This window comes from Scomber japonicus, chromosome 15 (genome assembly GCF_027409825.1).
Source record: "Scomber japonicus isolate fScoJap1 chromosome 15, fScoJap1.pri, whole genome shotgun sequence".
Lineage (NCBI taxonomy): Eukaryota > Metazoa > Chordata > Actinopteri > Scombriformes > Scombridae > Scomber > Scomber japonicus.
Genome location: NC_070592.1, coordinates 24,973,733 through 24,995,117, shown reverse-complemented (window position 1 = coordinate 24,995,117; position 21,385 = coordinate 24,973,733). Strand labels below are relative to the sequence as shown.

Here is a 21,385-nt window from a genome sequence, read left to right as displayed (position 1 = left end):
ATGAAACATATATTACATTTTGTCATTTGCATGTTTTTTTCTATAGGGAGAAGCTGGTTCACCTGGACAACCAGGAGCTGATGGAGCAAGAGGAGACAGAGGAGTTTCTGTATGTGTGACTTTATGATTGGCCAACCATTTTATTACAACTGGTGACACTAGGATTTTTATTTCAATGAGTCCATGACTCTGAAAAAACCCTTAATTTATAAAGATGATGAAATGTACATGTAGTTTTGACTTGTTTAAAGTCTACAACGGTGCACAGGGAGACATCAGCTAAAGGTCGCTCTTACATGTTATGTAATAGAAATGATTTTTGGTCAGATAAACGCCATTAAAATTAACTGTTCCTAATTTGGCTGGGTATACCGCCGGGACCCTCTCAAGGGCTGCTGGCTGTCCTCAAATGCCACTTTGACAGTCGCTGCTCTTGGAGGAATGTTCTTCCAATTAAAAAAGTTCCTTCTTTGCCTCTGCTAATGTGCAAATACCGTCTGTGGTCTGTGAAAATATGTTTGATTTTGAAAATATGTTTGACTTGGCCTGTTCTTTCACAGGGAGAGAGTGGACAAGGTGGACCAATTGGGCCAAAGGGTGACAAAGGCGATAAGGTAAAATATAAATTAGAGGCTGCTTTTATAATGTTTGAAATCTTTATTTGTTGAAATTAATTGCAAAGCATATGCAGGCTGATTTCTCATTGTGTATCCTACCGTGTTACAGTAGTTAGAGAGCCGTCCTCCATGGTCTCTGTAAATGATCACCCCGCAGTATTAGCTGTAATAAGGTAATTAGTATGCAGACAATGTGAACATATTGTCTATTGCCTCAGGGTGAAATAGGAGCCATGGGACCGCCCGGTGTTCCAGGAAATGTAAGTAAAGTTTCTCTTGTGTGTAATGTGCATGGTAACATACTGTACATCGATTGCCCTGCAGTATATGACATAACCACGATGGATGGCATAGAGAACAGTGATACTGTTTGACTCAGCATTTATGGAGATGTGATAGAAATGGTCTACTTGGCTGTTTTTTTCCTTACAGGTGGCAAATGTCATTCCTGAGCCTGGTGAACCTGTGAGTAAACAGACCAAACTCTATTATAAAAATACTAAGATTGTTTTTTAGTATGAAGCTGGTACTTAAAATGTAAATATAATGTTAGGTATATGGTATTTATCCTGTACTGGATTTGTAAAGAGTTCTTACGATTTGTTCTTCTGTTTTGTTCAAGCTTATAATTGCGTTATTTATTCTTAATTCTAGGGAAAACCTGGAGAAAAGGGTGAGAAGGGGGACCAAGGAAAACCAGGAGAAGCGGTGAGATTTTACTCCCCATTTTAATGTTGCTATTTTCCCTTCTTCCTCTATATATAACCAAACTACATTTATCAATACACAGAGAAATCCACTAGATGTCAGTAGAGATTCAATATGGAAATAGTGATGGAAAATATCTCCAATGTGAGAGCTCAGGGGACATACTTTAATTGGCCGAGAAAATTGAACTGCACTAGAGAGTAATACTCTGGCCTGATTCTCTATCCACTTTACTTTCATGATGTACTCTACATTATCTGGGCCAGAATAAAAGGCAATTATATTTGCACATTTAGAATGAGGTAGGAAAACCTCTTTCTGTACAATTAAATATCTGCTGTCTTAACACATGCACACACACACACATACACGTACACATTATATTGATTCTTTGTGCATGGATATTGTTATTATCTGCAACCCCCAATATCTTTGTCTTCTGGATGCTTACATTAGTTTTATGAAAAAATGTGACATAATATTTTGCCAAGAATATGTAAAAAGAGGCTTATTTGCATATAGATCTACACTATTAAAACTAACGTGTTTATTCATGTGTCCTCTTTGAAGGGCTCAAGAGGATTACCTGGTGAACAAGGCTTTAAGGGACAACCTGGACTACCCGTAAGACTCTAGTGATCCTTTTATCTTCGAGGAAACCTTTGGAACTGTACCAAGTTTAGCTTCAGGTCATTATAAACAGAATGATTTCTCATTTTTCTTCCAGGGTCCTAAAGGTGACACTGGAGTTAAAGGAGAGACAGGACGTGTTGGAGATCCTGTGAGTGTTTTAAAATTTAATCTGACACACCTTTGTACACCAAGCAGGATGCAAGATGTACTGCTATATGCCAACTGTAATGGTTGATGTGTTTTTCCCAGGGCCCACCTGGTTTAGCTGGTCCTCCAGGTTCTCGTGGATTACCAGGGAATGTGGTAGGTGCAAGTCATTGACATCTACTTGCCATTTATAAAACTAAATAAGCATGATGTTAGTACAGTATCAGCTTTGATGCCACTGGTAATCAATCAGTTTTGTTCTGTCTTGTAGGGCATTCCAGGAATCATTGGGCCTCCCGGTCCAGCTGGACAGAGAGGAGACAAGGTCAGTCACCTGTAAAGCCATGGATATATTTGGTTGGATGTGTGTTTGAAAGTATTCAGACTATGTTCAGAATGATTCTGGGAATGCAGGGTGAAAATAAAACTGCAGAGAAGAAAGAGTGACCTTGTACGTCCCCCAATTATTGTTTTTGTAGAGAAGTCTTTGAATACATTTCAATCCTGCAGCATTCCATTCTCTTTGTTGTTTCTACAAGTTACTGCAATGACTTTTTTTTAAATGTATGATTCACAAAATCATGTATGTTGCTTGCACTCTCCAATGTCATCACAATCCACTTGTCTAAGTTAGGATGACAATTTATCACTATACAGGACATGAGTTGGAGTTATCCAAAGGCACCTCCACACCTCTAGGATTTACAAGAAATTCTTAGTAAACGTAGAATTCAATATGCAATGAAAAGTAGTATTCATACTTTATATTAACAGAGTTTCATGCATCTGCTGGTGTATCTGGTGTTATCTTCATACTTGATTGTAACATTTATTTTAGGGTGAACCAGGTAAACCAGGGCAAGCAGGACCCGCAGGATCACCCGGAGAGCCTGGTTTGATTGGACCCCCTGGACCAACAGGGAAGGGGAAAGACGGGCAAAATGTAAGTCAAACATATTTCCTGTCAATCTGTTTGTTCAGCTCTGCTCTTATTTATATTACGCATTCACAGAATAATAATTAGCCGTATGTTTAGTTAGATAGGGTAATTTTTTAATGTTCTGAAATAATTGTGAAGCAACTTTTTCTAATTAAAAAGATGATAAAATGGAATAAAATAAGCTTTTAATTAAGCTCCTATAAACTAAATTACATGGCAAAAGGTGTTAAAAAGAAAACAACACAAAGTAAATATGCAACAAATCTAAATTTAAAGGTCAATTTACTAACATTTAACTTTTAACTACATTTCATGGCCTTGGTTGAAAGCTTTAAAATCTAACAAGTGGTCCTTTGAGCTCAGATAATTTTGTTACATTCATTGTTCCATATAAGAAATGAATGATTTGTTGAAAATGTATCTGATTTTGTCGATATCAAGGATTGATTGTAATTAACCTTGTTTTCTATCTACTGCTCAGTCACTGGAATAAAAATGTATTCATAGTTTTTTTTTCAATCATAGTTACAAATAACCCACAACTTTATGGACAATTTAAAAAAATTGGTCATATAACATACAAAACATGAATATTTATATTTAGTGTATAATCCTTTTGGCTTTATGGTCCAGTTTGTGCCAGTGAAGTCACCACCTCACTACTTTTCTACACATTGGGTTTTTACAGCAATAAGGTTAGAAGAATATGAAATAGGAAAAAGCTGGTTGATTTTATAATGATTATTATTATTTCCACATATACAGCAACACGGTTTCATAATTGCATAATATATGCTGTAGAAGGTAGCCACTGTACTCCAGTTTCTCACTGGACTTACATATATAGTAGTATAGTCCAATGAGGAAATGATTTTAGTCCTTCTAAAACCTTTATGAGTCTGTAAGAGGTAACAAGTTGTGCTTGGTATAATTATAAGTAATGAAAAGCAACATTTTAATGATAGAAATGTGTGTTCATAAATTCACATTCAGCTATTCTTAACAGAAATGTAAACCTCCTTCACAGTCTCATGTACTCCACATGTGTTCTGTTTCATTTACTCGCCTGTAATATACACACACCACACCACAACATAATATGACTGTCTGTATGGGAGGAAAAACGAGCCTGAGTAGGCACATTTTACACTGCAGCTCAACATGTTCCTTCATCATTTTTCACCTCAGACATGTGGCTGACCTGCTGACGGGGCACGAACAAACAGGAAAAACATTGTTAAGACATATCACATTAAAGCAACACAGGAGCACAACAGATTTGGCTCACAGCAGTTCTGTTTTTTTACAGCTGCCAGGTGCGGCCCCGAGGCCTTGCTGCAATTATGTGCATGAAGAATAGAAACTGAAACACACTTTCACCTCTAAATGATTTAGTCTAAAGAGGCCTAATTCCAAAGTTTGTATACCAAGCAGTTTAATTCATGTCATTTGTGATATTACAGGGGGAGCCAGGACCACAGGGAATTCAAGGACCCCCAGGGCAGAAGGTAATATAATTTAAAACTTGTGTGTATGTGTGTGTGTGTTTGAGCTTTGAAGGTTGCCTCAGGTGGGTTTTTTTTATCATGCACAGGTGCTCCTTTGTTGATGTGAAAAACTTTTTTTTTCCTGGTATGGATGAGAAAAACAATTCATTTTTGTTGAAAGCAGAAAAAGCAATTTCTATGTCCACTGCACTGTGACTGTTGCTCTGATAATGACCGGCTCTTTCCTGTGAAGAGCTTGATGTCGAGGGCACAGAACAGGAGAGGCTGCACGGGGAGGGGGGTGGGGGTGGGGGTTTCCTGATTTATGGTGTCAAATCGCTCACCCTCATCACTGATATGTTTTCACTTCTGAGTACCAAAATGTCATCTGCAGATTGTTTTTTTTTCATCAAAGATTAAAAACATAGTGGTACTTCTGGGATCAGCAGCCATCACTGAATGTTACACTTTCTGTGCCAGTTGAGACTCTTAGCCAAACAATATGGCTGGACTGACATTATATAAGGAGCAAGGTGGTGAAGTAAACTTTGTTTTCCTCTCCCAGGGCCAACCAGGGTCACGAGGAGAACCAGGGTTGCCAGGAGACAGGGGTCCTGCTGGAGAAGGCAAAATGGGACTACCAGTATGAGCATCAGAGTCAATTTCACTTTAGATTATTTTCCTTCAGTGTATTCAATGACATATTTCTAAATTTACGATATTTGTCTCTTACAGGGATCTCCAGGAAATAATGGGGAACCTGGACCAGCGGTAAATATTTTCTAAAGATTAATAATGAATATATTTATGGCTAACAAATGTGTTTTCTTAATATCTGTTTATCTGGCTTTCAGGGTTTGAGGGGTCCACCAGGAGTTGCTGGTCCTCAGGGCCCAGCAGGACATAATGTAAGACAAAAAAATAAATAAATACATGCATTTCTCTTTTATCCCCAATTTGGATGATACTTCAGTAGCTAGCAGTTGTCGTTTACAGTAGTAGCTAATTTACAGTTTATTTACAATTGATAGAAAATGTAATTCCTCGCCTTTCTTCCAAATGCAGGGTCTACCTGGAAGGCCAGGAGAGAAGGGATCACCAGGAGAACCTGTAAGTACAGAAATAGGTATAGAACAACCAGTACTGTCAGTGTTGTAATATGCACTGACATGTAATATATGAAGTGTTCTTTTTCCTCTCTGGATGTTCTCTCAGCTATATTATGTCCACTGAATTTAAGGGGGCATATAAAGGGAGCCTTAATATCTACCATAAAACTTAAACTTTTTCCAACAGCAAAAAAATAACTTCCTGGGCATATTACTGAATTTAAAACTGCACTAACCAATATTTTAAAAGGGAGTAATGTTTTTCATAGCACCGTCAACAAAGCTAATTCAGTAAGGAACATGCTTTACTTCCTGTAAATTCTTCACAATAAAAGTCCTCTGTTATTCAGTCATTAAAAGCTGTTAATTTTAGGTCATGGAGCAGAAAATGTTATATTTGCATCAGCAGTAACTTAACATGACTCTGATACCGCCGCCCCTCAACAGGCTTCCTGAAAGCTGGCCAATCAGAACAGAGTGCGCTCATCAGGAGCGGGGCCTTAAAGAGACAGGAGCTAAGACTGCCTGTTAGAGACAGAGGCTGAACTGAGAGACTGAATAAAGAGCCAGTATTAGATAAATATAGAATTTTATCAACTGTGAGTCATGCAAAGCTACTCTAGTGGAGTCCAAAAATAAAGATTCAGAGCTGGAAAAGAGAGTCTCAAGGAATACTAATGTTTCTCTGTCTGCTGGATGTGTAAAACAGGTAACAGTTTGCTAGCATCCATAATAAATGAAATGTGTGTGTGAGTTCTGCCCCCAAGTGGCGAAAAGTGTGACTTAAATTGTCTAACATGAGTCTGCACTATAACATTGTGAATACAGAGCAAGTCATTTAGTGAATGCACTAAATCCAAGGATCCTATGAAACACATTTGAAAACACGAATTGTTTAGTTATTCATATTCATATGGTGTTGATCTTTGTATGTGTCTGTCCAGCTTATGATTGGTTTACTTTATTAACTATTCATATTTTTGTTAACCATATTCTTGTTTTTATTACCAGTCACAGGGCATTTTTTTCTCATCATGGCTTCATTTTCATAAGAAATTGTTCTTATTTGTTTTGCCTGATTAAATACAACAGAGATTACGCTATGTGGACATAGGCTTTTGATCTACTTTTTTATAGTTTGGGGTAGCTCCATTCAGTTGAAAGGAAATCTTAAGCACATCATGCAATGATATTTTAGACTATAATGTGCTTCCAATTTTGTGGCAACAGTTTGGGTAAGTCCCTTTTCTGACCAACCATGGTGACGCCCCATGTACAAAGTCAGGTCTGAGAAAGAAATTGTGTATGAAATTAATGAGGCCTTACCTCAACCCCATCCAACACCTCTGTGGTGTTCACATCGGGGCTATGTGGTATTAAAAGTCATTTGTTGACCACACTATGAAGCAATTAAATGTATACAAGGGAAATTAAGCCTGCCTTAGACACTTCCCTGATGAAGGTAAGATAGCGGTGTTTTTTTTTTTATTTTGATGGATTGAAAGTTATACTGGCCGGACCTTCCAAACAGAAACCCCCAACATGTATTTATTCATTAATTCCTTCTTTTATTCATTGTCTCTCAGGGGAAGCCAGCAGACCTGTCTGACCTGAATCTCAAAGTAAGCATCATTTCCATTCTTGTTCAGTGAGGAACAGTCTTGGATTTTGAGTCCGATCACTATATCACAAATCTCTGCCATCTTCTAGGATGTGTGCTCAGACTGCCCTGCAGGTCCACCCGGACAACCCGGTCTTCCAGGAATCCCAGGAGACAAAGGACACCAAGGACCTCCAGGGAAAAATGGTCAAGACGGCTACCAAGTAGGACAAAGTCATTAATATTCAATCCTTATTGTTCATATATCACTGGTCCTCTAATGTAAAGTCTATTATAATAACTCCTCTTCTCATCTATAAAGTGTGTGTCTCCACTATATTAGCCCTAAGTGAGGTATGAGGTGGTAGCTACACATTAGTTATCATCAATCACAGTTGGTGTGACGGATGGAGAGGCTCTGTCTGCATCATTAGCTCGGCCTCCTCTGGGGGCAGCAGTGAACGATTAGGACCTGGTGACGGTGCTGCACACTGTCTGCCAGGACAGAGACTGATGGTCTGCTGTGTCATTACAGGGCCCGTCGGGACCAGCCGGACCTCAAGGGCCCCCCGGATCCGACGGAGGAAAGGCAAGTTTGCACACTAACTGCAACCCTTATCTTTCCCATGGCTAAATGCTGATTAGTTGCTGTCAACAATTTTCCAAAGTTCAGGTAATAGGCTGAAAACTTTCATTTCAAAATATTGTTCATAAAAGGGTATGGCATAACTACAATTTCTTCCCTATTTATCTTGGACATTTTGGGTTTTAATTATCTTTTGAGAAAATTGTTTTTCAGGTGGACATTTCATTTTATTATTCTTTATTTTTCACTACAGGGAATAAAAGGTGATCGAGGACCTGCTGGAGCCCCTGGAGACAAAGGAGAAAAGGTATATTTGTTGTTTATGTCTAATTAATCTCACACTGTACTGTGGCTTTTCTCTGTGTTTAAATAAACATCCATTACAGGATTGTCTGATATGAATCACCTAATTATATTTTAATCACTATTTATATTGTGTTAACAGGGTCACCCAGGACCCCCCGGCCATCCAGGTCCTGCTGGAATAATGGGCACACCTGTAAGCTGCTAATTTGGTCTCATTTTCTCAGTTTTTGTAGTATTTGCACTTTAATTGGTCTAAATACCATTTTTTGTTAACAAGAGTCATCTGTTTGAGTTTTGTCTCCCAGTCAGGCATTCTATTTCTGTTGACCTCCACTGACACTGTCTCTTTTACCTTCAGGGTAACGATGGACAGCCTGGCCCCATCGGTCCCCCAGGATCCCCTGGAGAAAAGGTCAGCCTGCTCCCCATGTACTTTCCCCTTAGAAAAACGTATTACCCATGTGTCATTATTGTACACACCTCCTCCCTCTAGCATGTAGGTCAGCTAGCCTGTGTGGTAATAGTGGTCATTAATCATTTCTTTTTCTTTGGTGACAGTGACCTGTTTGTTTGTTTGTTTGTTTTCACTAGGGCAAAGAAGGTCTCAAAGGAATCCAGGGACCACCAGGTCTTCCTGGCTTGATAGTAAGACAATGATTTAATGTACATCTTTATGAATATACATACAGTTTTTTTTTATATCTGCAGCTAAACATTCATTTCCACTGATCCGCAGGGTCAGATGGGAAAAATGGGAAAAGATGGCAGACCAGGTGAAACAGGAGAACCTGTAAGTAGATGGAGATGATCCAAAGAGCATATCAAATTTATACATTGACAACAAGGCATCGTTCGTTTTTAGGTGATAGTATAATGTGGCCAGACATAATGCTGTAACTATTTTTGTTTTCATTTCAGGGCAAGCAAGGTGAACCTGGACCACAAGGAAATCCTGGGCTCAGGGGACTCCCAGTGAGTAACCACCAGTAAACATATCGAATGCAAGATGCTGGCAAAGCAAATGACTGTGGCTGACTGACTGTTGTCTCTCTTCCTGTACAGGGCTTTAAGGGCCACAGAGGAGAACCTGGTGCTCCTGGACCTAAGGTAAGTGTGGAACTTTTTATTTTTCATTATTCATATTTGAACAGGTGTGTTTTTCTGAAAGCCAAACAATGCCATTATGTATTAATTAGTGTCATTTGTCTGCCTAATGAGCTACTGCATACAGGGAGCCACATTGACTTTTTGTCAAACTGCTCACCTGTTCCTATGATGAAAATGGGGGGAAAAGGGACTTATCATTGTTGACCTAATTTATATGAAATGGTACTAAAGTAGTTATTCCTCTTTGTTGGACTCACATAGCAATTTTTGCTTGCAATTTAGTTCACTTCAAAGTAAATGCAATGCCATTGAATGAAATAGAACTTCACCAATTTCTGATGCCAAGAATAATTCAAAAGGATACATAATTAGGATTTTGAAGGACAAGAAGCAACAACATTTATCATGACTTTTTTGGCAAGGCCACGCAGTGACATCTTCCTCACTTTGTGACAGCAGTGCTCAATTTAATATTTCAAACCTGAAAAATTAATGAATAAAAAAGCTGAAAATCCACCTTGGTGCAGCTGTGTATGTGTTGACAGTGTTTTTACTCTGTTTTGATGAAGTGTGCAGTTTCCCCTGACAGCAAGTCAACAGCACTGCATGCTGGAACAGTTACACAAACCAAACTTAGTGTCTCAACAGGTCCAGTGCAGTCATATTTCCTTCATGACATTTTAAAATAGCATGTGACTGTGATCAACACAAATCATACCTGCCCATCTCAAACTGTAAAATGACAAATATGGAAGGGCATTTAAATACATTCTTGGATTTAAAAACTGTTGCATCTTCAGTTTTTTTAAGTATAACACCTGTGAAAACACTGAAAATATTAGATTGGGTCTTTAGAAAGGTAACCCTGACTGTTTTAAAGCCACAAATGGAAAATTCACTGCAGGAGTTCAGGAAATTGCACACAGCCACAGTCAGTATTTGGCATGCTGCACTGCGATGTCAAGATATGTCTGACGCTTGCATCTTTTCCACACACCTACTCTGAGAGAACCACTGCACCTGCTGCTTTGTCTCTCATACACTACACACCCGCAGGAAAGGTTTCTGCCACAGTGCCGTGACCAATAGCATGGCTCATTACAGACAGCTCTGACTGAGCCATACCGAGGCAGGCAGCCTCTCAGCCCTGCAGCCTGCATTGGCACACCGACAGCAGACAACTTATTAGAGGAACTGTAAGGTGTTTTCATAGACACATTGAGAATTACCCTCAACTGCCTATAATTACTGTCAAATAATGTCAGTGGTACAGAAATGATCTTCACTATTAGTCAGGAAATTGAAAGTTGATGTATACAGTAAGAGGTACAGATTTGGCACAATGCTTCATTGCTTCTGGGTAGTCTCATATAGATATGGATGATAATTCAGGTTTGTGGTTCTTGAGCTGAACAGCTGCCTTCATCTGTTCTGGGGACAATACAGCACTTTGCTATTATTGATTTACTTTATTTAATTAATTAAAATACATTACACAGAATGTGTATAGGCCTACTATACTACATTGATCAGGATATTGCAATAAAGCCATATGACTTATTTCCATTGTGGTCCTGAAGGAAAAAGGAATTACATGTATATGCTTATATCTCATTTTTGTACCTCTACTCCTAATAAAAACATCAAAAATGATAAAATCATGAAAAATAGTAAAAATAACACAAGACAGCAGTCCTGAAAAACATCTTTCACTATGCTAACTTACTCAGCATCCATGTTTTTATTTGGGCAGATTTAACCACCCCACCCCGGAGAGAGATGTACTCCTTACTTTGCATTTTAGATTGGGTTGTTTCAGGTTAAATACACTTGCCCTTGTATTCAGACCATGAGTCCCGAACAAACTGAAATACCCGATAAAATACATAAACCTTGGACATAAACCTTGTAAAATCTTATAGACCATAAGTTTTAACTGTTGCACTCTATACCTTCGACAGGAGGCAATTCATCTCTTTAAATGGTTTGGGCTAATGTGCATTCTTCATCCCTTCAACCCTCAACAGTTTGTTGTGAGCTTTTTGAAGTTTATGGAGCCCCAAAAGCAGCAAAAGGGAGTGAAGGTTAACTGGCAAAACTATAGCTGATACTGTATATTATAGAGTTAGTTGAATAATTAAAACGGAATGTAAAAATAAATATAGTGTTGTAGCCTACTTTTCCCTTAACCTCCAGTTAGTTGGTATTAAAGGGAAATATTTATGTTTTTTTTACTTTCAATAAGTTTAAGTTTTTAAAACCTAATATTTCCTTACCACAATTTCCCCTAATGCTTTCATGATAATAACTGGAAATCTTGAATGTGGTGAGTGACTAGCTAGATTACCTGAAAACATTAGCTTATTAAATTGAGCACTATGTCAGCTTACCTAGTTGCAGCTAACTTTCATAAAAATAATACACTAGTGTAGGTAATGTTAACCACCTACAGTATTGAGTACTGCTGAAGGAACCATAAATTCCTATAACGGCAGCTTAAATATGTTAACTGCCAAGCTAATGCTAAATAGAGTTAGCTAACTAACACTAATACACTGTTCAAAAAACAGACTATAGGCCTATTCTCTGTTATTTTCTGTTAGCTGCAGCAGTAGTTACTAGAATGTCATAATTGAAGCAACAAAGATTAGCTAAAGAAATTGACTTCTATGTCAGCTTACCTACAGTAGCTGCAGCTAACTTTCACAAAACTATACACCAGTGCAGGTTATGTTAATCACCTACAGTATATAATGAGTACTGCTGAAGGAAGAACGTATAAATTCCCATAACAGCAGTTTAAACATGTTAACTGCCAAGTTAATTCTAAAAACAAAAGTTAGCTAACTAACACTACTACACTGTTCAAAAAACACTAAACTCTCTAACGTTGTTTTACTAGAATGTCATAACTGAAGCAACATAAAATTTAACTAATATGAAGTACATTCAAGATTGTAGCTTTTATGTGTGTCAGGAACGTAAACATAACTTTAAAGCTACTACGCTATGTGTTGGATTGAAAGATGTCACTTTTGAGTGTCCCCCTGTGTTAATACCAAAAAAAGGGTAGACAATGGACCCCATACCAATTTTCAATAACACTGGCACACTAAAATCTTCTGCTATCAGATCCATTTTAAAAATGTAATTAAATTTTAGCCAAAAACATGTATCACATAGTATCACATTAATATGCCTTAACTGAGCAGTAAAGTATGTAATTTCCTAGCTGAACTTGGCCTTGTCGTAACTGTACAATATAAATGTAATGTGATATAACGGGTCAATCTGAATCAAGTTATTCACTATTATTATGCAGCATCGTCTCTCTGATCCAAGACAATTTTCACCTGAGGGTCAAGTACACCTCGCCTTAAATGAGTTGCCTTGAAGTTTCTCTTATTTGGTATATTTTGTCTCATGTGCCAAACAGGGAGAAGATGGAAAGTCCGGCTTACCGGGGCGTGACGGCAAACCTGGAAAGGAGGTATGTTCAATCATATTGACTGTGTCTTTTCATGACTTGCAATGTTTATTTTCCTGCATGCATTCACATAAAAATTATGACAATCTGAGGAAAAAATACGACTTAGTATTTCACCCTTTGCAATCCTCTCCCAGACGATATTTCACACACAGAAAAAAGGGTGCAATAACGGCTTTATCAAAAAAAAAAAAAAAAAGTACACAATACAGAGGGATATCTTCAACAGTATAAAAGCCACATGAGAAAAAAACAAATCAATACGCCTCTACCGTGGCTTTATCTTAAAAGCAATATACATGCTCGCACTGCAAATATTTGTCTGGACTGTTAAAACCTTATAGGACTTTCTGCCATATGCAGCATCCCTTACTTGCTCTGTCACCCAGCTCTGAAAAAGAATAGCTTCTGGCACCTTCGAGTCCCTAAAAATAATCATTACTGCTGCCTGGAAGTAGTCCTGCATTGATTGAAGGGATGCAGATAATGTTTAAATTTGATTAAAAACAAGAGTTTAGAGCAAAGAATATTAAATCATGTCCATATAACACAGGAAGTCCAGTAATAGCTGTTTAAACTTTCAAACCATAGGAGTCGTATTTCTTTTGGCTTAGTGAAAGTTTTGTCCCATTCATTTTCATCAAATGACAAATTCAGATCCCTTTTACGTACACATTTAAAGGCTGCAGCACTTTTATTCCTCAATTTGTCTAGTAGCAGGATGTAGCACTTTGCCAAAAACCCTTTTACCTAACTCATCCCCTGACTGTGAGGCCTGGAGACATGTTCTCACAGCATAAGTCTACCTAAAGTAAGAATAGTTATTCCTCCCACTCACACAAAAAAGGGTATTTCAATGCAAAGCAATGCAGAGCATCAGACACTAGAGGCTGCATTTCAATAAAGATTTAAAAAAGCCTTACTTTTTTCTGTATGTCCTATATGATGAAGTCTCAGTCTTTCCGAAATGTAAAATATACAATAAAATGGTCTGCTGTTGTGTTATTGCAGGGATCTAAGGGACCTCCCGGACCTGAGGGAGTTATGGGCCCGAGAGGAGATACGGTGAGTCATTTTCAACCACTGGCAGGGCTGTCTGATGCAAACAGAAGACAGACACAGCACAGTGTCAAGCAGATAGATAGACATGGACATAAACTGGCACTGAAGTCATTTCTCTTGCTGTACTTGCCCATCAATTTTCTCATTCTGTGTATGGGGGACATCTCTCTGTCTTTCTCTTTTTTCTCTCTCTCTTTTGTTTCACAGGGCAAGCCAGGTGAACCAGGACCATCAGGAAAATCAGGTCTCCCTGGAACTCCAGTGAGTCTGATTCTACTTTACAGTATATAATCTTCAAATTCAGTTTTCTCTCTGTCTAAGTTTTTGAATCCTGGATGATTAACAGTGAAAAAAAACATGTTATCGTGATGAAAAATGCAAATTATGTTTACTGTTTCATATAAAGATCATGCTTAGGTGACAGAATAAATAAGTGGTGAGAAAAATGAGGGAATGGTGTTGGAACAGGTGGAGCGAGCAGTTTCTGTACTGGGGATGTAACAGAACCTGAGAGGAGGATGTGAAGGGTTTCTTAGAGAGATGAACTGTCAGGCTATGATTGAAGATACTGATTGAAGTAACTGTTGTTCTGACTGGGGAGGAACATCGCTATCCTTTGGGTGAGCTGAGATGCAAAGGAGTTGACCAGGTTGCTGTTGGAGGGAGAAATATATTGCCAAGTAATATCACAACACAGATAACAGTGTGGGAGACAGGTCTGTAATTCCCTCAGCAGGTTTGTACACCATGCAGAAGTTTTGGGTTTCATATAGACAAACATCTATCCAGTGTCCCTGGTGACAAAATTGTTTGATTCATGTTTGGGAGAATGTATCAGGGACAAAGTCTCAGACTTGTTAAAGTTGTCCTTGATTTAGGGACAAGGGAGGATTTGTAGAAAAAAACAGCAGTTGTGGGTTTTAAGGTAAATGTTTCCATATACCAATCAAGATCTTATCACCCAAACCAACTATGGCAATGACCGTTAATACCTTTCTTTTAAAATAAAGAGAAAGACACCTTCACTGTGAAGCATTGCCTTGAGAAGCTGAGAATGGCTTAAAAGTAGTAAACTGACTGCTGTTTTGTAAATTGAAGTGAAATTCCAGTATGGTTTAACATTTTGATTCACATTTTTTGGTATGTTGAAAATTTATCTGCAAAATGTCTGTTAAGTTGTTGTGTTGGTCTGTTAAGTACCAACACAATTCAAAGGGCAGTTTTGGATTGTAAGTGCAACTCTAAATAGCTAATAAGCGATTCTCAAAATGCCTCACATCGACATTTAAAGTATACCAGTGACTGAACATTCAAGATTTGGTTCAAACATTCTGCTTTATTTGTTCAGTTATCTCAGAGCTCTCTCCCTGTGATGACACATTGTGTTTCTCAAGAGGAAAGAGAGGCCTAATTTCGATATGTATAATATCTTTAGTTTCTTTTTCATTATAATAATGTAATTAGCCAAAGTATCACACAGTTGCACAATCTGAGTATGTTACACCAGAGGAAAAGGGTTAGGGTTAGGGTTAGTAGGGTCAAGCAAAAGATAGGGAGATAACTGGGCAGTCACAGGAGGATTACACTAAAAGAGTTATTCAAAAATGTTAGTCAGCAATTGAGGAAATATTAAATAGTATATTCAGAATTGGCATATGCTGGTCTTAGTGTCCTCCATCACAGGCTTTGAGGTGTTGAAATGTTCTCCCAATGAGTCTACACGGTCATTCACATTTTCTTTAAGCCTACAATGCTGGTTTTTACTTGAGGGAATTGCCTACCGTACAATTCATAGTGTTCTAGCACTCAAGTACTGTGTCTAATTTTTTATTCCATTCAGCATGATCCTGTTATCTTATTTAAGCCACTTACAAAGTATGAGACTTGCACTTATGACCAAAAAAAGCCCCCTGCCCAGGTAGCATGTCATTTCAAAGTACCGACCCAGTCCTCATAAAGTCTTTGAAGCCTCTGCACTCTGCGGGTTGGCACAATTTCGCTGAGCACACAGATGATGTTAATTAAAGTGTGTGAGGGTTCAGTGATTAGGGTGACACTGGGACTGAGGCCTGGAGGTGGAAGAGTAAGGTGAGTGAGACTACGCAGAGAGACACCATGACAGATGTAATATGTATGGAGAGTAAAATGCAGTGGGTAATTTCATAATGGAGATATTGATCATCGTGTTAATTCAGGCAGGCCACCAAGTCACAAATCCAGCTACATCAGCTCATAGCAGCTGATCTCAAAGCCAGACCACATCAGCTGATGGCTTAGCTGATGACCTTCTATGCATTCAATTGGCAAATCTCATACAGGGCTCCTTATTTAAAGCTCCTTCAGTATGTCTACATTTGCTTGCTTCCTCTGCAACCCACCTCCACCCCAGCTCCTCCTTACATGCTGTATCTGACTAAACATGTCATTTCCATTGTCATTTGTTGCCTACTCTGTTTTCTTTGCCACTGCACCCAGAACAGAGCCATACCACCAAATATAACTACTGCAAGTGGCAAGAATGTGAAAGTATTTTTGAAAGAAACCAGCTTAACACTGGTGCTTTTGGCAGAGGGATGGTTTCCTGGGGGGTTTGTTGCTAACTCGAGGGCAAGCAGTGTGCAGCCAGCTATCAGAGAGGAGATGATGATAACAGTCAGCAGGAGGAGCAGATCATCAGAAATAGCCTGCAGGAGGGAGGAGGGCAGGAACCATATGTAGAAAGGTTAGAAGAGGAGATAGAAAGTGATTTCAGTGGCGGGTAAAGCTATGTAGAGATAATCAGATATTGCCAAAAAATGCTATCAGATGGTTAAATTTACCACGCAAAGAAAGGAGGTTGTGGTGAGTGGAAGCAGGTGCAGAAGATAGAGAAGGTGTATCTATTTTCAGAATATAAGTCAGACAATTTTTTTGAAAAGATTAAAACAGATGTAGTGAAATGGTTTGTAATTTCTACAAACATCAGGCAATCCTTGCTCACTGAGGCTGCCGAAACGAGCTTGTCTTCAGGCCTGCGTGTCCCTTGTAAATATGAATTTTAATCCACTCGAGCTGGCATGTCCCACCGCAAGATTGCTTCATGAGATTTTTATCCAGGGCAGTGATGCATGTCGATAAGAACTAGATGTTAATCTTACTGAATCCTCAATATTGAGTAGAGCTTTTAGAAGTACAGTATGCCACGTGTGTCCCATGTGATGTACAGCCATGTTTCTGCCATCGTACAGGGTCTTAGCGGAGCCAAGGGAGAACCCGGCAACCCAGGATTACCAGGCTTTAGTGGACCGAAAGGCCCTGCGGTAAGTGCTTGTGTTTTAATTAAAATATTAATTGCAGATCACACCTATGAACTGCTGTTGGTAATATCAACTTTTGCCTTGATTTCCAGGGTCCACCTGGTCCGATTGGCCCAGAAGGAAAACAGGTAAGCAAGATCGTTGATGACTGATTTAATAAAATGATCAAATGTACATGCTGTATACTGTAAGTGGACTTCTTGTTCACATCCACTGTCTGTGGTGTTTTGCAGGGGATGCCAGGCAGACTTGGTGATCGTGGCAACAAAGGAGACAAGGTGAGTATTAGGGATGGAAACAAATACAAACACATTATTTAGATATGAACTGATACTGCACTCAGAACAAACAGCATCAGAATTTTTCTATGAATATGTGTCCCAGTCTGAAAATAGATTTTCAGATTTGTGTCAATAGCTTTTCCATTTCTTTAAGACACAAATCAACTTTACATTCATGTGGGCCTTCTCCCATTAGACACATTACCTCCAGTTTACCCCATTCAATTCTGACTTGTATTTTCTCTCAGTTAAAACCTCACGTTACATTTTAATTATTTATTTCCACCTGGACCACAGAGTTGCAGAGTGGGTCCCAGAAGTGTTTTTCGCCTGTCTGTACTTCCATTTGAGAAACGTTTTTAAACTGTATCCTTAATATTCCATTTCATAGAGAGCCAAAAAATGGGACACCAAATTCTATGAATCCACTCACATGTGATTGAGAGGTATAAAGTGAGCTGATTTACACTGTAGATTGTAAAGTCTGTTTTCTAAACATTCTCATCTTTAGCTTAGCTGATTGGGTGTTGCTTACTTTCCTTAGCTTTTTATGTACACAGCCTTGTACGTTCTGCTTTTTGTCAAGAAAGATTGTTTTTAATTATGAACCAAAATAATTTAATGACGATCCAATGTGTAGAAGTACTCAAACTGTGAGTCATGTAACAAAAATCTACTGTTAATCACAACTCTATTAACTCTTACACAGTTTGAATTGAAACTCAATTTAGACTGACTTTATTTGAAGGTGGAATTCAAATATACAGAACCACTGAAAGGTCATGGTAGTTCATCTTATTATCAGAGATGCAAAAATTGATAAGGAAATAATTAAGCTGAGCTCTGATACTGATACAAACAGACAGTAGCATTGTATTCTACCCCTTGTACATCCAGTACTTAGGGAACACTCAACTTCTCTTATAGCTCTCCTCAGTGTTCAATAACCCATTCAAGCTTAAAATTGTACAAATACTTCCACTGAATCCAGGGTGACACAGGTATAAAGGGAGATAAAGGACATTCAGGAGATCCAGGTATGCCTGGAAACCCCGGACCTCCAGGCAGAAAGGGCCACACAGGGATGATGGGCATGTCAGGACCACCAGGAGAAATAGGATCTCCTGGGCCACAAGGACAAATTGGAAATCCTGGTATCCCAGGTCCACGGGTGAGTCACATGAAACATAGTTTGATTTTGCTGCAGCAATCTGCACAGAGGATTTTAATTAGGTTTAAATATTTGAGTCCGTCATAAACATCTCTGTTGTTTCAGGGAGAGTCAGTATCACTGGAGCAGATGAGACGGCTCATCCAGGAGGAGCTCTCTAAACAACTGGATGGTGAGGCAGTGATTATTTGGGGTGTCATCTTTCCTATAGAGCTCACTCAGACGTTTGCTTTATTTGATTTACGTAATCTAAATTTTATTTAGACTAACAGCTGTTTTTCTTTCTGTGTGCAGCCAAACTGGCTTACCTCGTTGCTCAGATGCAGCCAGCCCATGTGAAGAGTACAGCAGGTCGCCCAGGACCTCCTGGCCCGTCAGGTAAGGACGGCAGTCCTGGAAGAGCTGGCCCCCCTGGAGAGCCTGGTATGCCTGGACAGAATGGAGGAGAAGGACAAAGGGGTCCAATGGGTCCTAAAGGTAGGACAAAGTCTTATTGGATGTGTGTGTATGTGTGTTTCTTTCACTATTAATCACAAAACTAGCACAGAACTGTCATATCACATTACTGATATCATTTTCTGTGGTATTAGTGAAATATATGATTCAGCAGGAGTTAAAGCTGACCTGGGATCATCTACATCAGAAAGCAGAGAGGACGTACTGTAGATGGAATACTGCTCATCAAAGAAACAATTAGTTATGAAATTTAAATTGGAAACTGAAAAGTATTGTCAGTATTGTCAGTAGTATTGTTAAAATACATCTCAGGGATGTTTAAGATGTATGTTGACATATTGGTAGCCAAAAAAAGTATCAAATCAGTCCATTTCAGGTCATAGCTTCTCATAATCAATAGATGGCACCATAGGGCACATCTGGAATGTTAATAAGTATTCAAAGGGCATTTGGTGGCCTAGTTGTTAGGATATACAGTATGCAATGACATGAGGTACCCTCTGTCTACACTCTTACTCCATATTTCGTGTCTGTAAAAAGAAGAAGCAAGTTTCCAATTGAGTTACTATTGCACTTCCAAAAAGTTGAGTGTTAGAAAGACAAATTGAAAGAGTAATGGCCCAAATTGATGTAGCAGGAGCTGCAGTATCCTCACTAGTAGAGGTCAAGCTCCAAAGGCACTAGATCTTAACAGTTCCCCAGTTTGCAATACAGGCTTCCTGTTAAACATTTGTAGCCTCTGAGCCCATGCTGAGATACTCAAGTCATATCACTCGATTGATTGTCTCAGACTAGAGAGAGCCCCTCTGGACCCACTGAAGATATTATTACAGGGTTAAGGTTAGTTTCACAAACTATGTTGCACTTCCAGGGGCTAGTAAATTGACTTCAACTTCTTGAAAATGTCCCTTTAAGTTTTAGTCCTAAAATAAGGGGAAAAGCAGTATGTAGCAAATGAGTGCTACTCCAAAAGTTCTGACACACACAAGGACACGCCTGATGTTTCCTGTCCAAGTTCAGGTTGGCAATGATGACTAAATATGACTGAATATCATGGTGACCTGTTTTTTTTTTACCTGTTGCTTCCAGGTGATAAGGGAGAAAGGGGAGAAAAGGGAGAAACTGGTGTAGGTGAAAGAGGAGAGCAAGGTCCTTCTGGTCCAATAGGTAAGCAGTCTCTTAACTGTATTCATTCATTTTATTAGGTCTGAGCAGTTCTGAGTAGGTCTGTAACTTACTCCTCTGTCTGCTACAGGTCCAGCCGGTCTGCCTGGTTATGGTAAAGATGGAAGCCCAGGACAAGCCGGAGTCCAGGGAGAGCCAGGAAACCCCGGTCCCCATGGTCAACCTGGCCCATCAGGACCTCCTGGCCAATGTGACCCCTCACAGTGTGCCTACTACGCCAGCCTCGCACACAGACCCCATACCAAAAACGTCAAGGGGACTTAAAAAAACAAAAGAGACACAAAGAGCTTGAAGTCCAGCTGTATTTATGAACTTGGTCGTGTCAGTCTGAATCAAGAACTTTTCTTTTTCAAGATAACCTCAGCGTGGAGGGCTGAAGCAATATGTGCTGCCGGTCAGATTCTTTGTTCTGTTTGTTTTTGGTATGAATCTTGGGATGGATGGGGATTGAACAGCGGGGACTTTTTCAGCTCTAATATGGGGTAAAGAGGGCAGCTAAACACTTTTTTCCCCCTGACATGCATGCTTCCTGTAAAACATATAGGGAGATAACAAGGATGATGCTATTCCCTCCTCTTAACCCCCCCTCATCGGGAGTGAAGATTTGGGAGTCTGATACTGTATCGTTTCATCAGTAATTATCTCAGAAGTTCAGCCAGACGGTTCTTGCAGGAATATGTCAGCACCACGGTCTTTTTCTTCTTCTTGCCTAACACCATTTTGCATCAATTCCCTTTCACAGCCCACACTGTACTACATCAAACAATAGATTTAGCACAGTGTCACTAACTGCTCACTAAATTGATCTGTTACTGGGAATTTTTCTATTTCTATGTCTATTGGTTTAATTACTTAGTCAAGGGAATTATCTGTTTTGTTGTCATTGATGGGATTCATGGGAAGGGGGAAGACAGTGTGAGGCACAATCTCTAATACTAATAGTGATTTAGTGTATGAGGTGTTATAGAGTTAGTGTAGGGAGTGATGAATGACCACATTTACACACTTCTTGCCTCTATGCTGGTAGCTTTGTTTCAATGCAGCCTTATTGGCACCCTAAAACAAGCAGAAAAATAAAATTAATTTTAGACAAATCCCCCCTAAAAACGCTAGCTGTGGAAGAGATTGGAAATATTTCACCCTTTAATTCGGTCTATTCATTGCAAAACACTGCCCACGCCATGAATATGTATCATTTAAAGGTGGG

The 21,385-nt window shown here is 39.1% G+C and overlaps 1 protein-coding gene across 1 annotated transcript in view; it reads left to right on the top strand.

Annotated features, from left to right (window-relative positions):
* Positions 1–20,442, top strand: part of col22a1 (collagen, type XXII, alpha 1) — a 52,147-nt gene extending 31,705 nt beyond the window's left edge. Inside the window, exons 29-64 of the mRNA XM_053334536.1 lie at positions 47–109; positions 561–614; positions 836–877; positions 1,050–1,082; positions 1,272–1,325; positions 1,896–1,949; positions 2,053–2,106; positions 2,208–2,261; positions 2,377–2,430; positions 2,944–3,048; positions 4,509–4,553; positions 5,098–5,175; positions 5,268–5,303; positions 5,387–5,440; positions 5,598–5,642; positions 7,228–7,263; positions 7,352–7,465; positions 7,777–7,830; positions 8,081–8,134; positions 8,273–8,326; positions 8,492–8,545; positions 8,725–8,778; positions 8,870–8,923; positions 9,052–9,105; positions 9,196–9,240; positions 12,677–12,730; positions 13,739–13,792; positions 13,997–14,050; positions 17,017–17,088; positions 17,178–17,213; positions 17,319–17,363; positions 18,358–18,537; positions 18,643–18,709; positions 18,832–19,014; positions 20,083–20,160; positions 20,249–20,442. Coding sequence (XP_053190511.1) covers positions 47–109; positions 561–614; positions 836–877; positions 1,050–1,082; positions 1,272–1,325; positions 1,896–1,949; positions 2,053–2,106; positions 2,208–2,261; positions 2,377–2,430; positions 2,944–3,048; positions 4,509–4,553; positions 5,098–5,175; positions 5,268–5,303; positions 5,387–5,440; positions 5,598–5,642; positions 7,228–7,263; positions 7,352–7,465; positions 7,777–7,830; positions 8,081–8,134; positions 8,273–8,326; positions 8,492–8,545; positions 8,725–8,778; positions 8,870–8,923; positions 9,052–9,105; positions 9,196–9,240; positions 12,677–12,730; positions 13,739–13,792; positions 13,997–14,050; positions 17,017–17,088; positions 17,178–17,213; positions 17,319–17,363; positions 18,358–18,537; positions 18,643–18,709; positions 18,832–19,014; positions 20,083–20,160; positions 20,249–20,442 — 2,415 coding nt within the window. The remainder of the gene's footprint in view (positions 1–46; positions 110–560; positions 615–835; positions 878–1,049; positions 1,083–1,271; positions 1,326–1,895; positions 1,950–2,052; positions 2,107–2,207; positions 2,262–2,376; positions 2,431–2,943; positions 3,049–4,508; positions 4,554–5,097; positions 5,176–5,267; positions 5,304–5,386; positions 5,441–5,597; positions 5,643–7,227; positions 7,264–7,351; positions 7,466–7,776; positions 7,831–8,080; positions 8,135–8,272; positions 8,327–8,491; positions 8,546–8,724; positions 8,779–8,869; positions 8,924–9,051; positions 9,106–9,195; positions 9,241–12,676; positions 12,731–13,738; positions 13,793–13,996; positions 14,051–17,016; positions 17,089–17,177; positions 17,214–17,318; positions 17,364–18,357; positions 18,538–18,642; positions 18,710–18,831; positions 19,015–20,082; positions 20,161–20,248) is intronic.
* Positions 20,443–21,385: the final 943 nt, after the last annotated feature.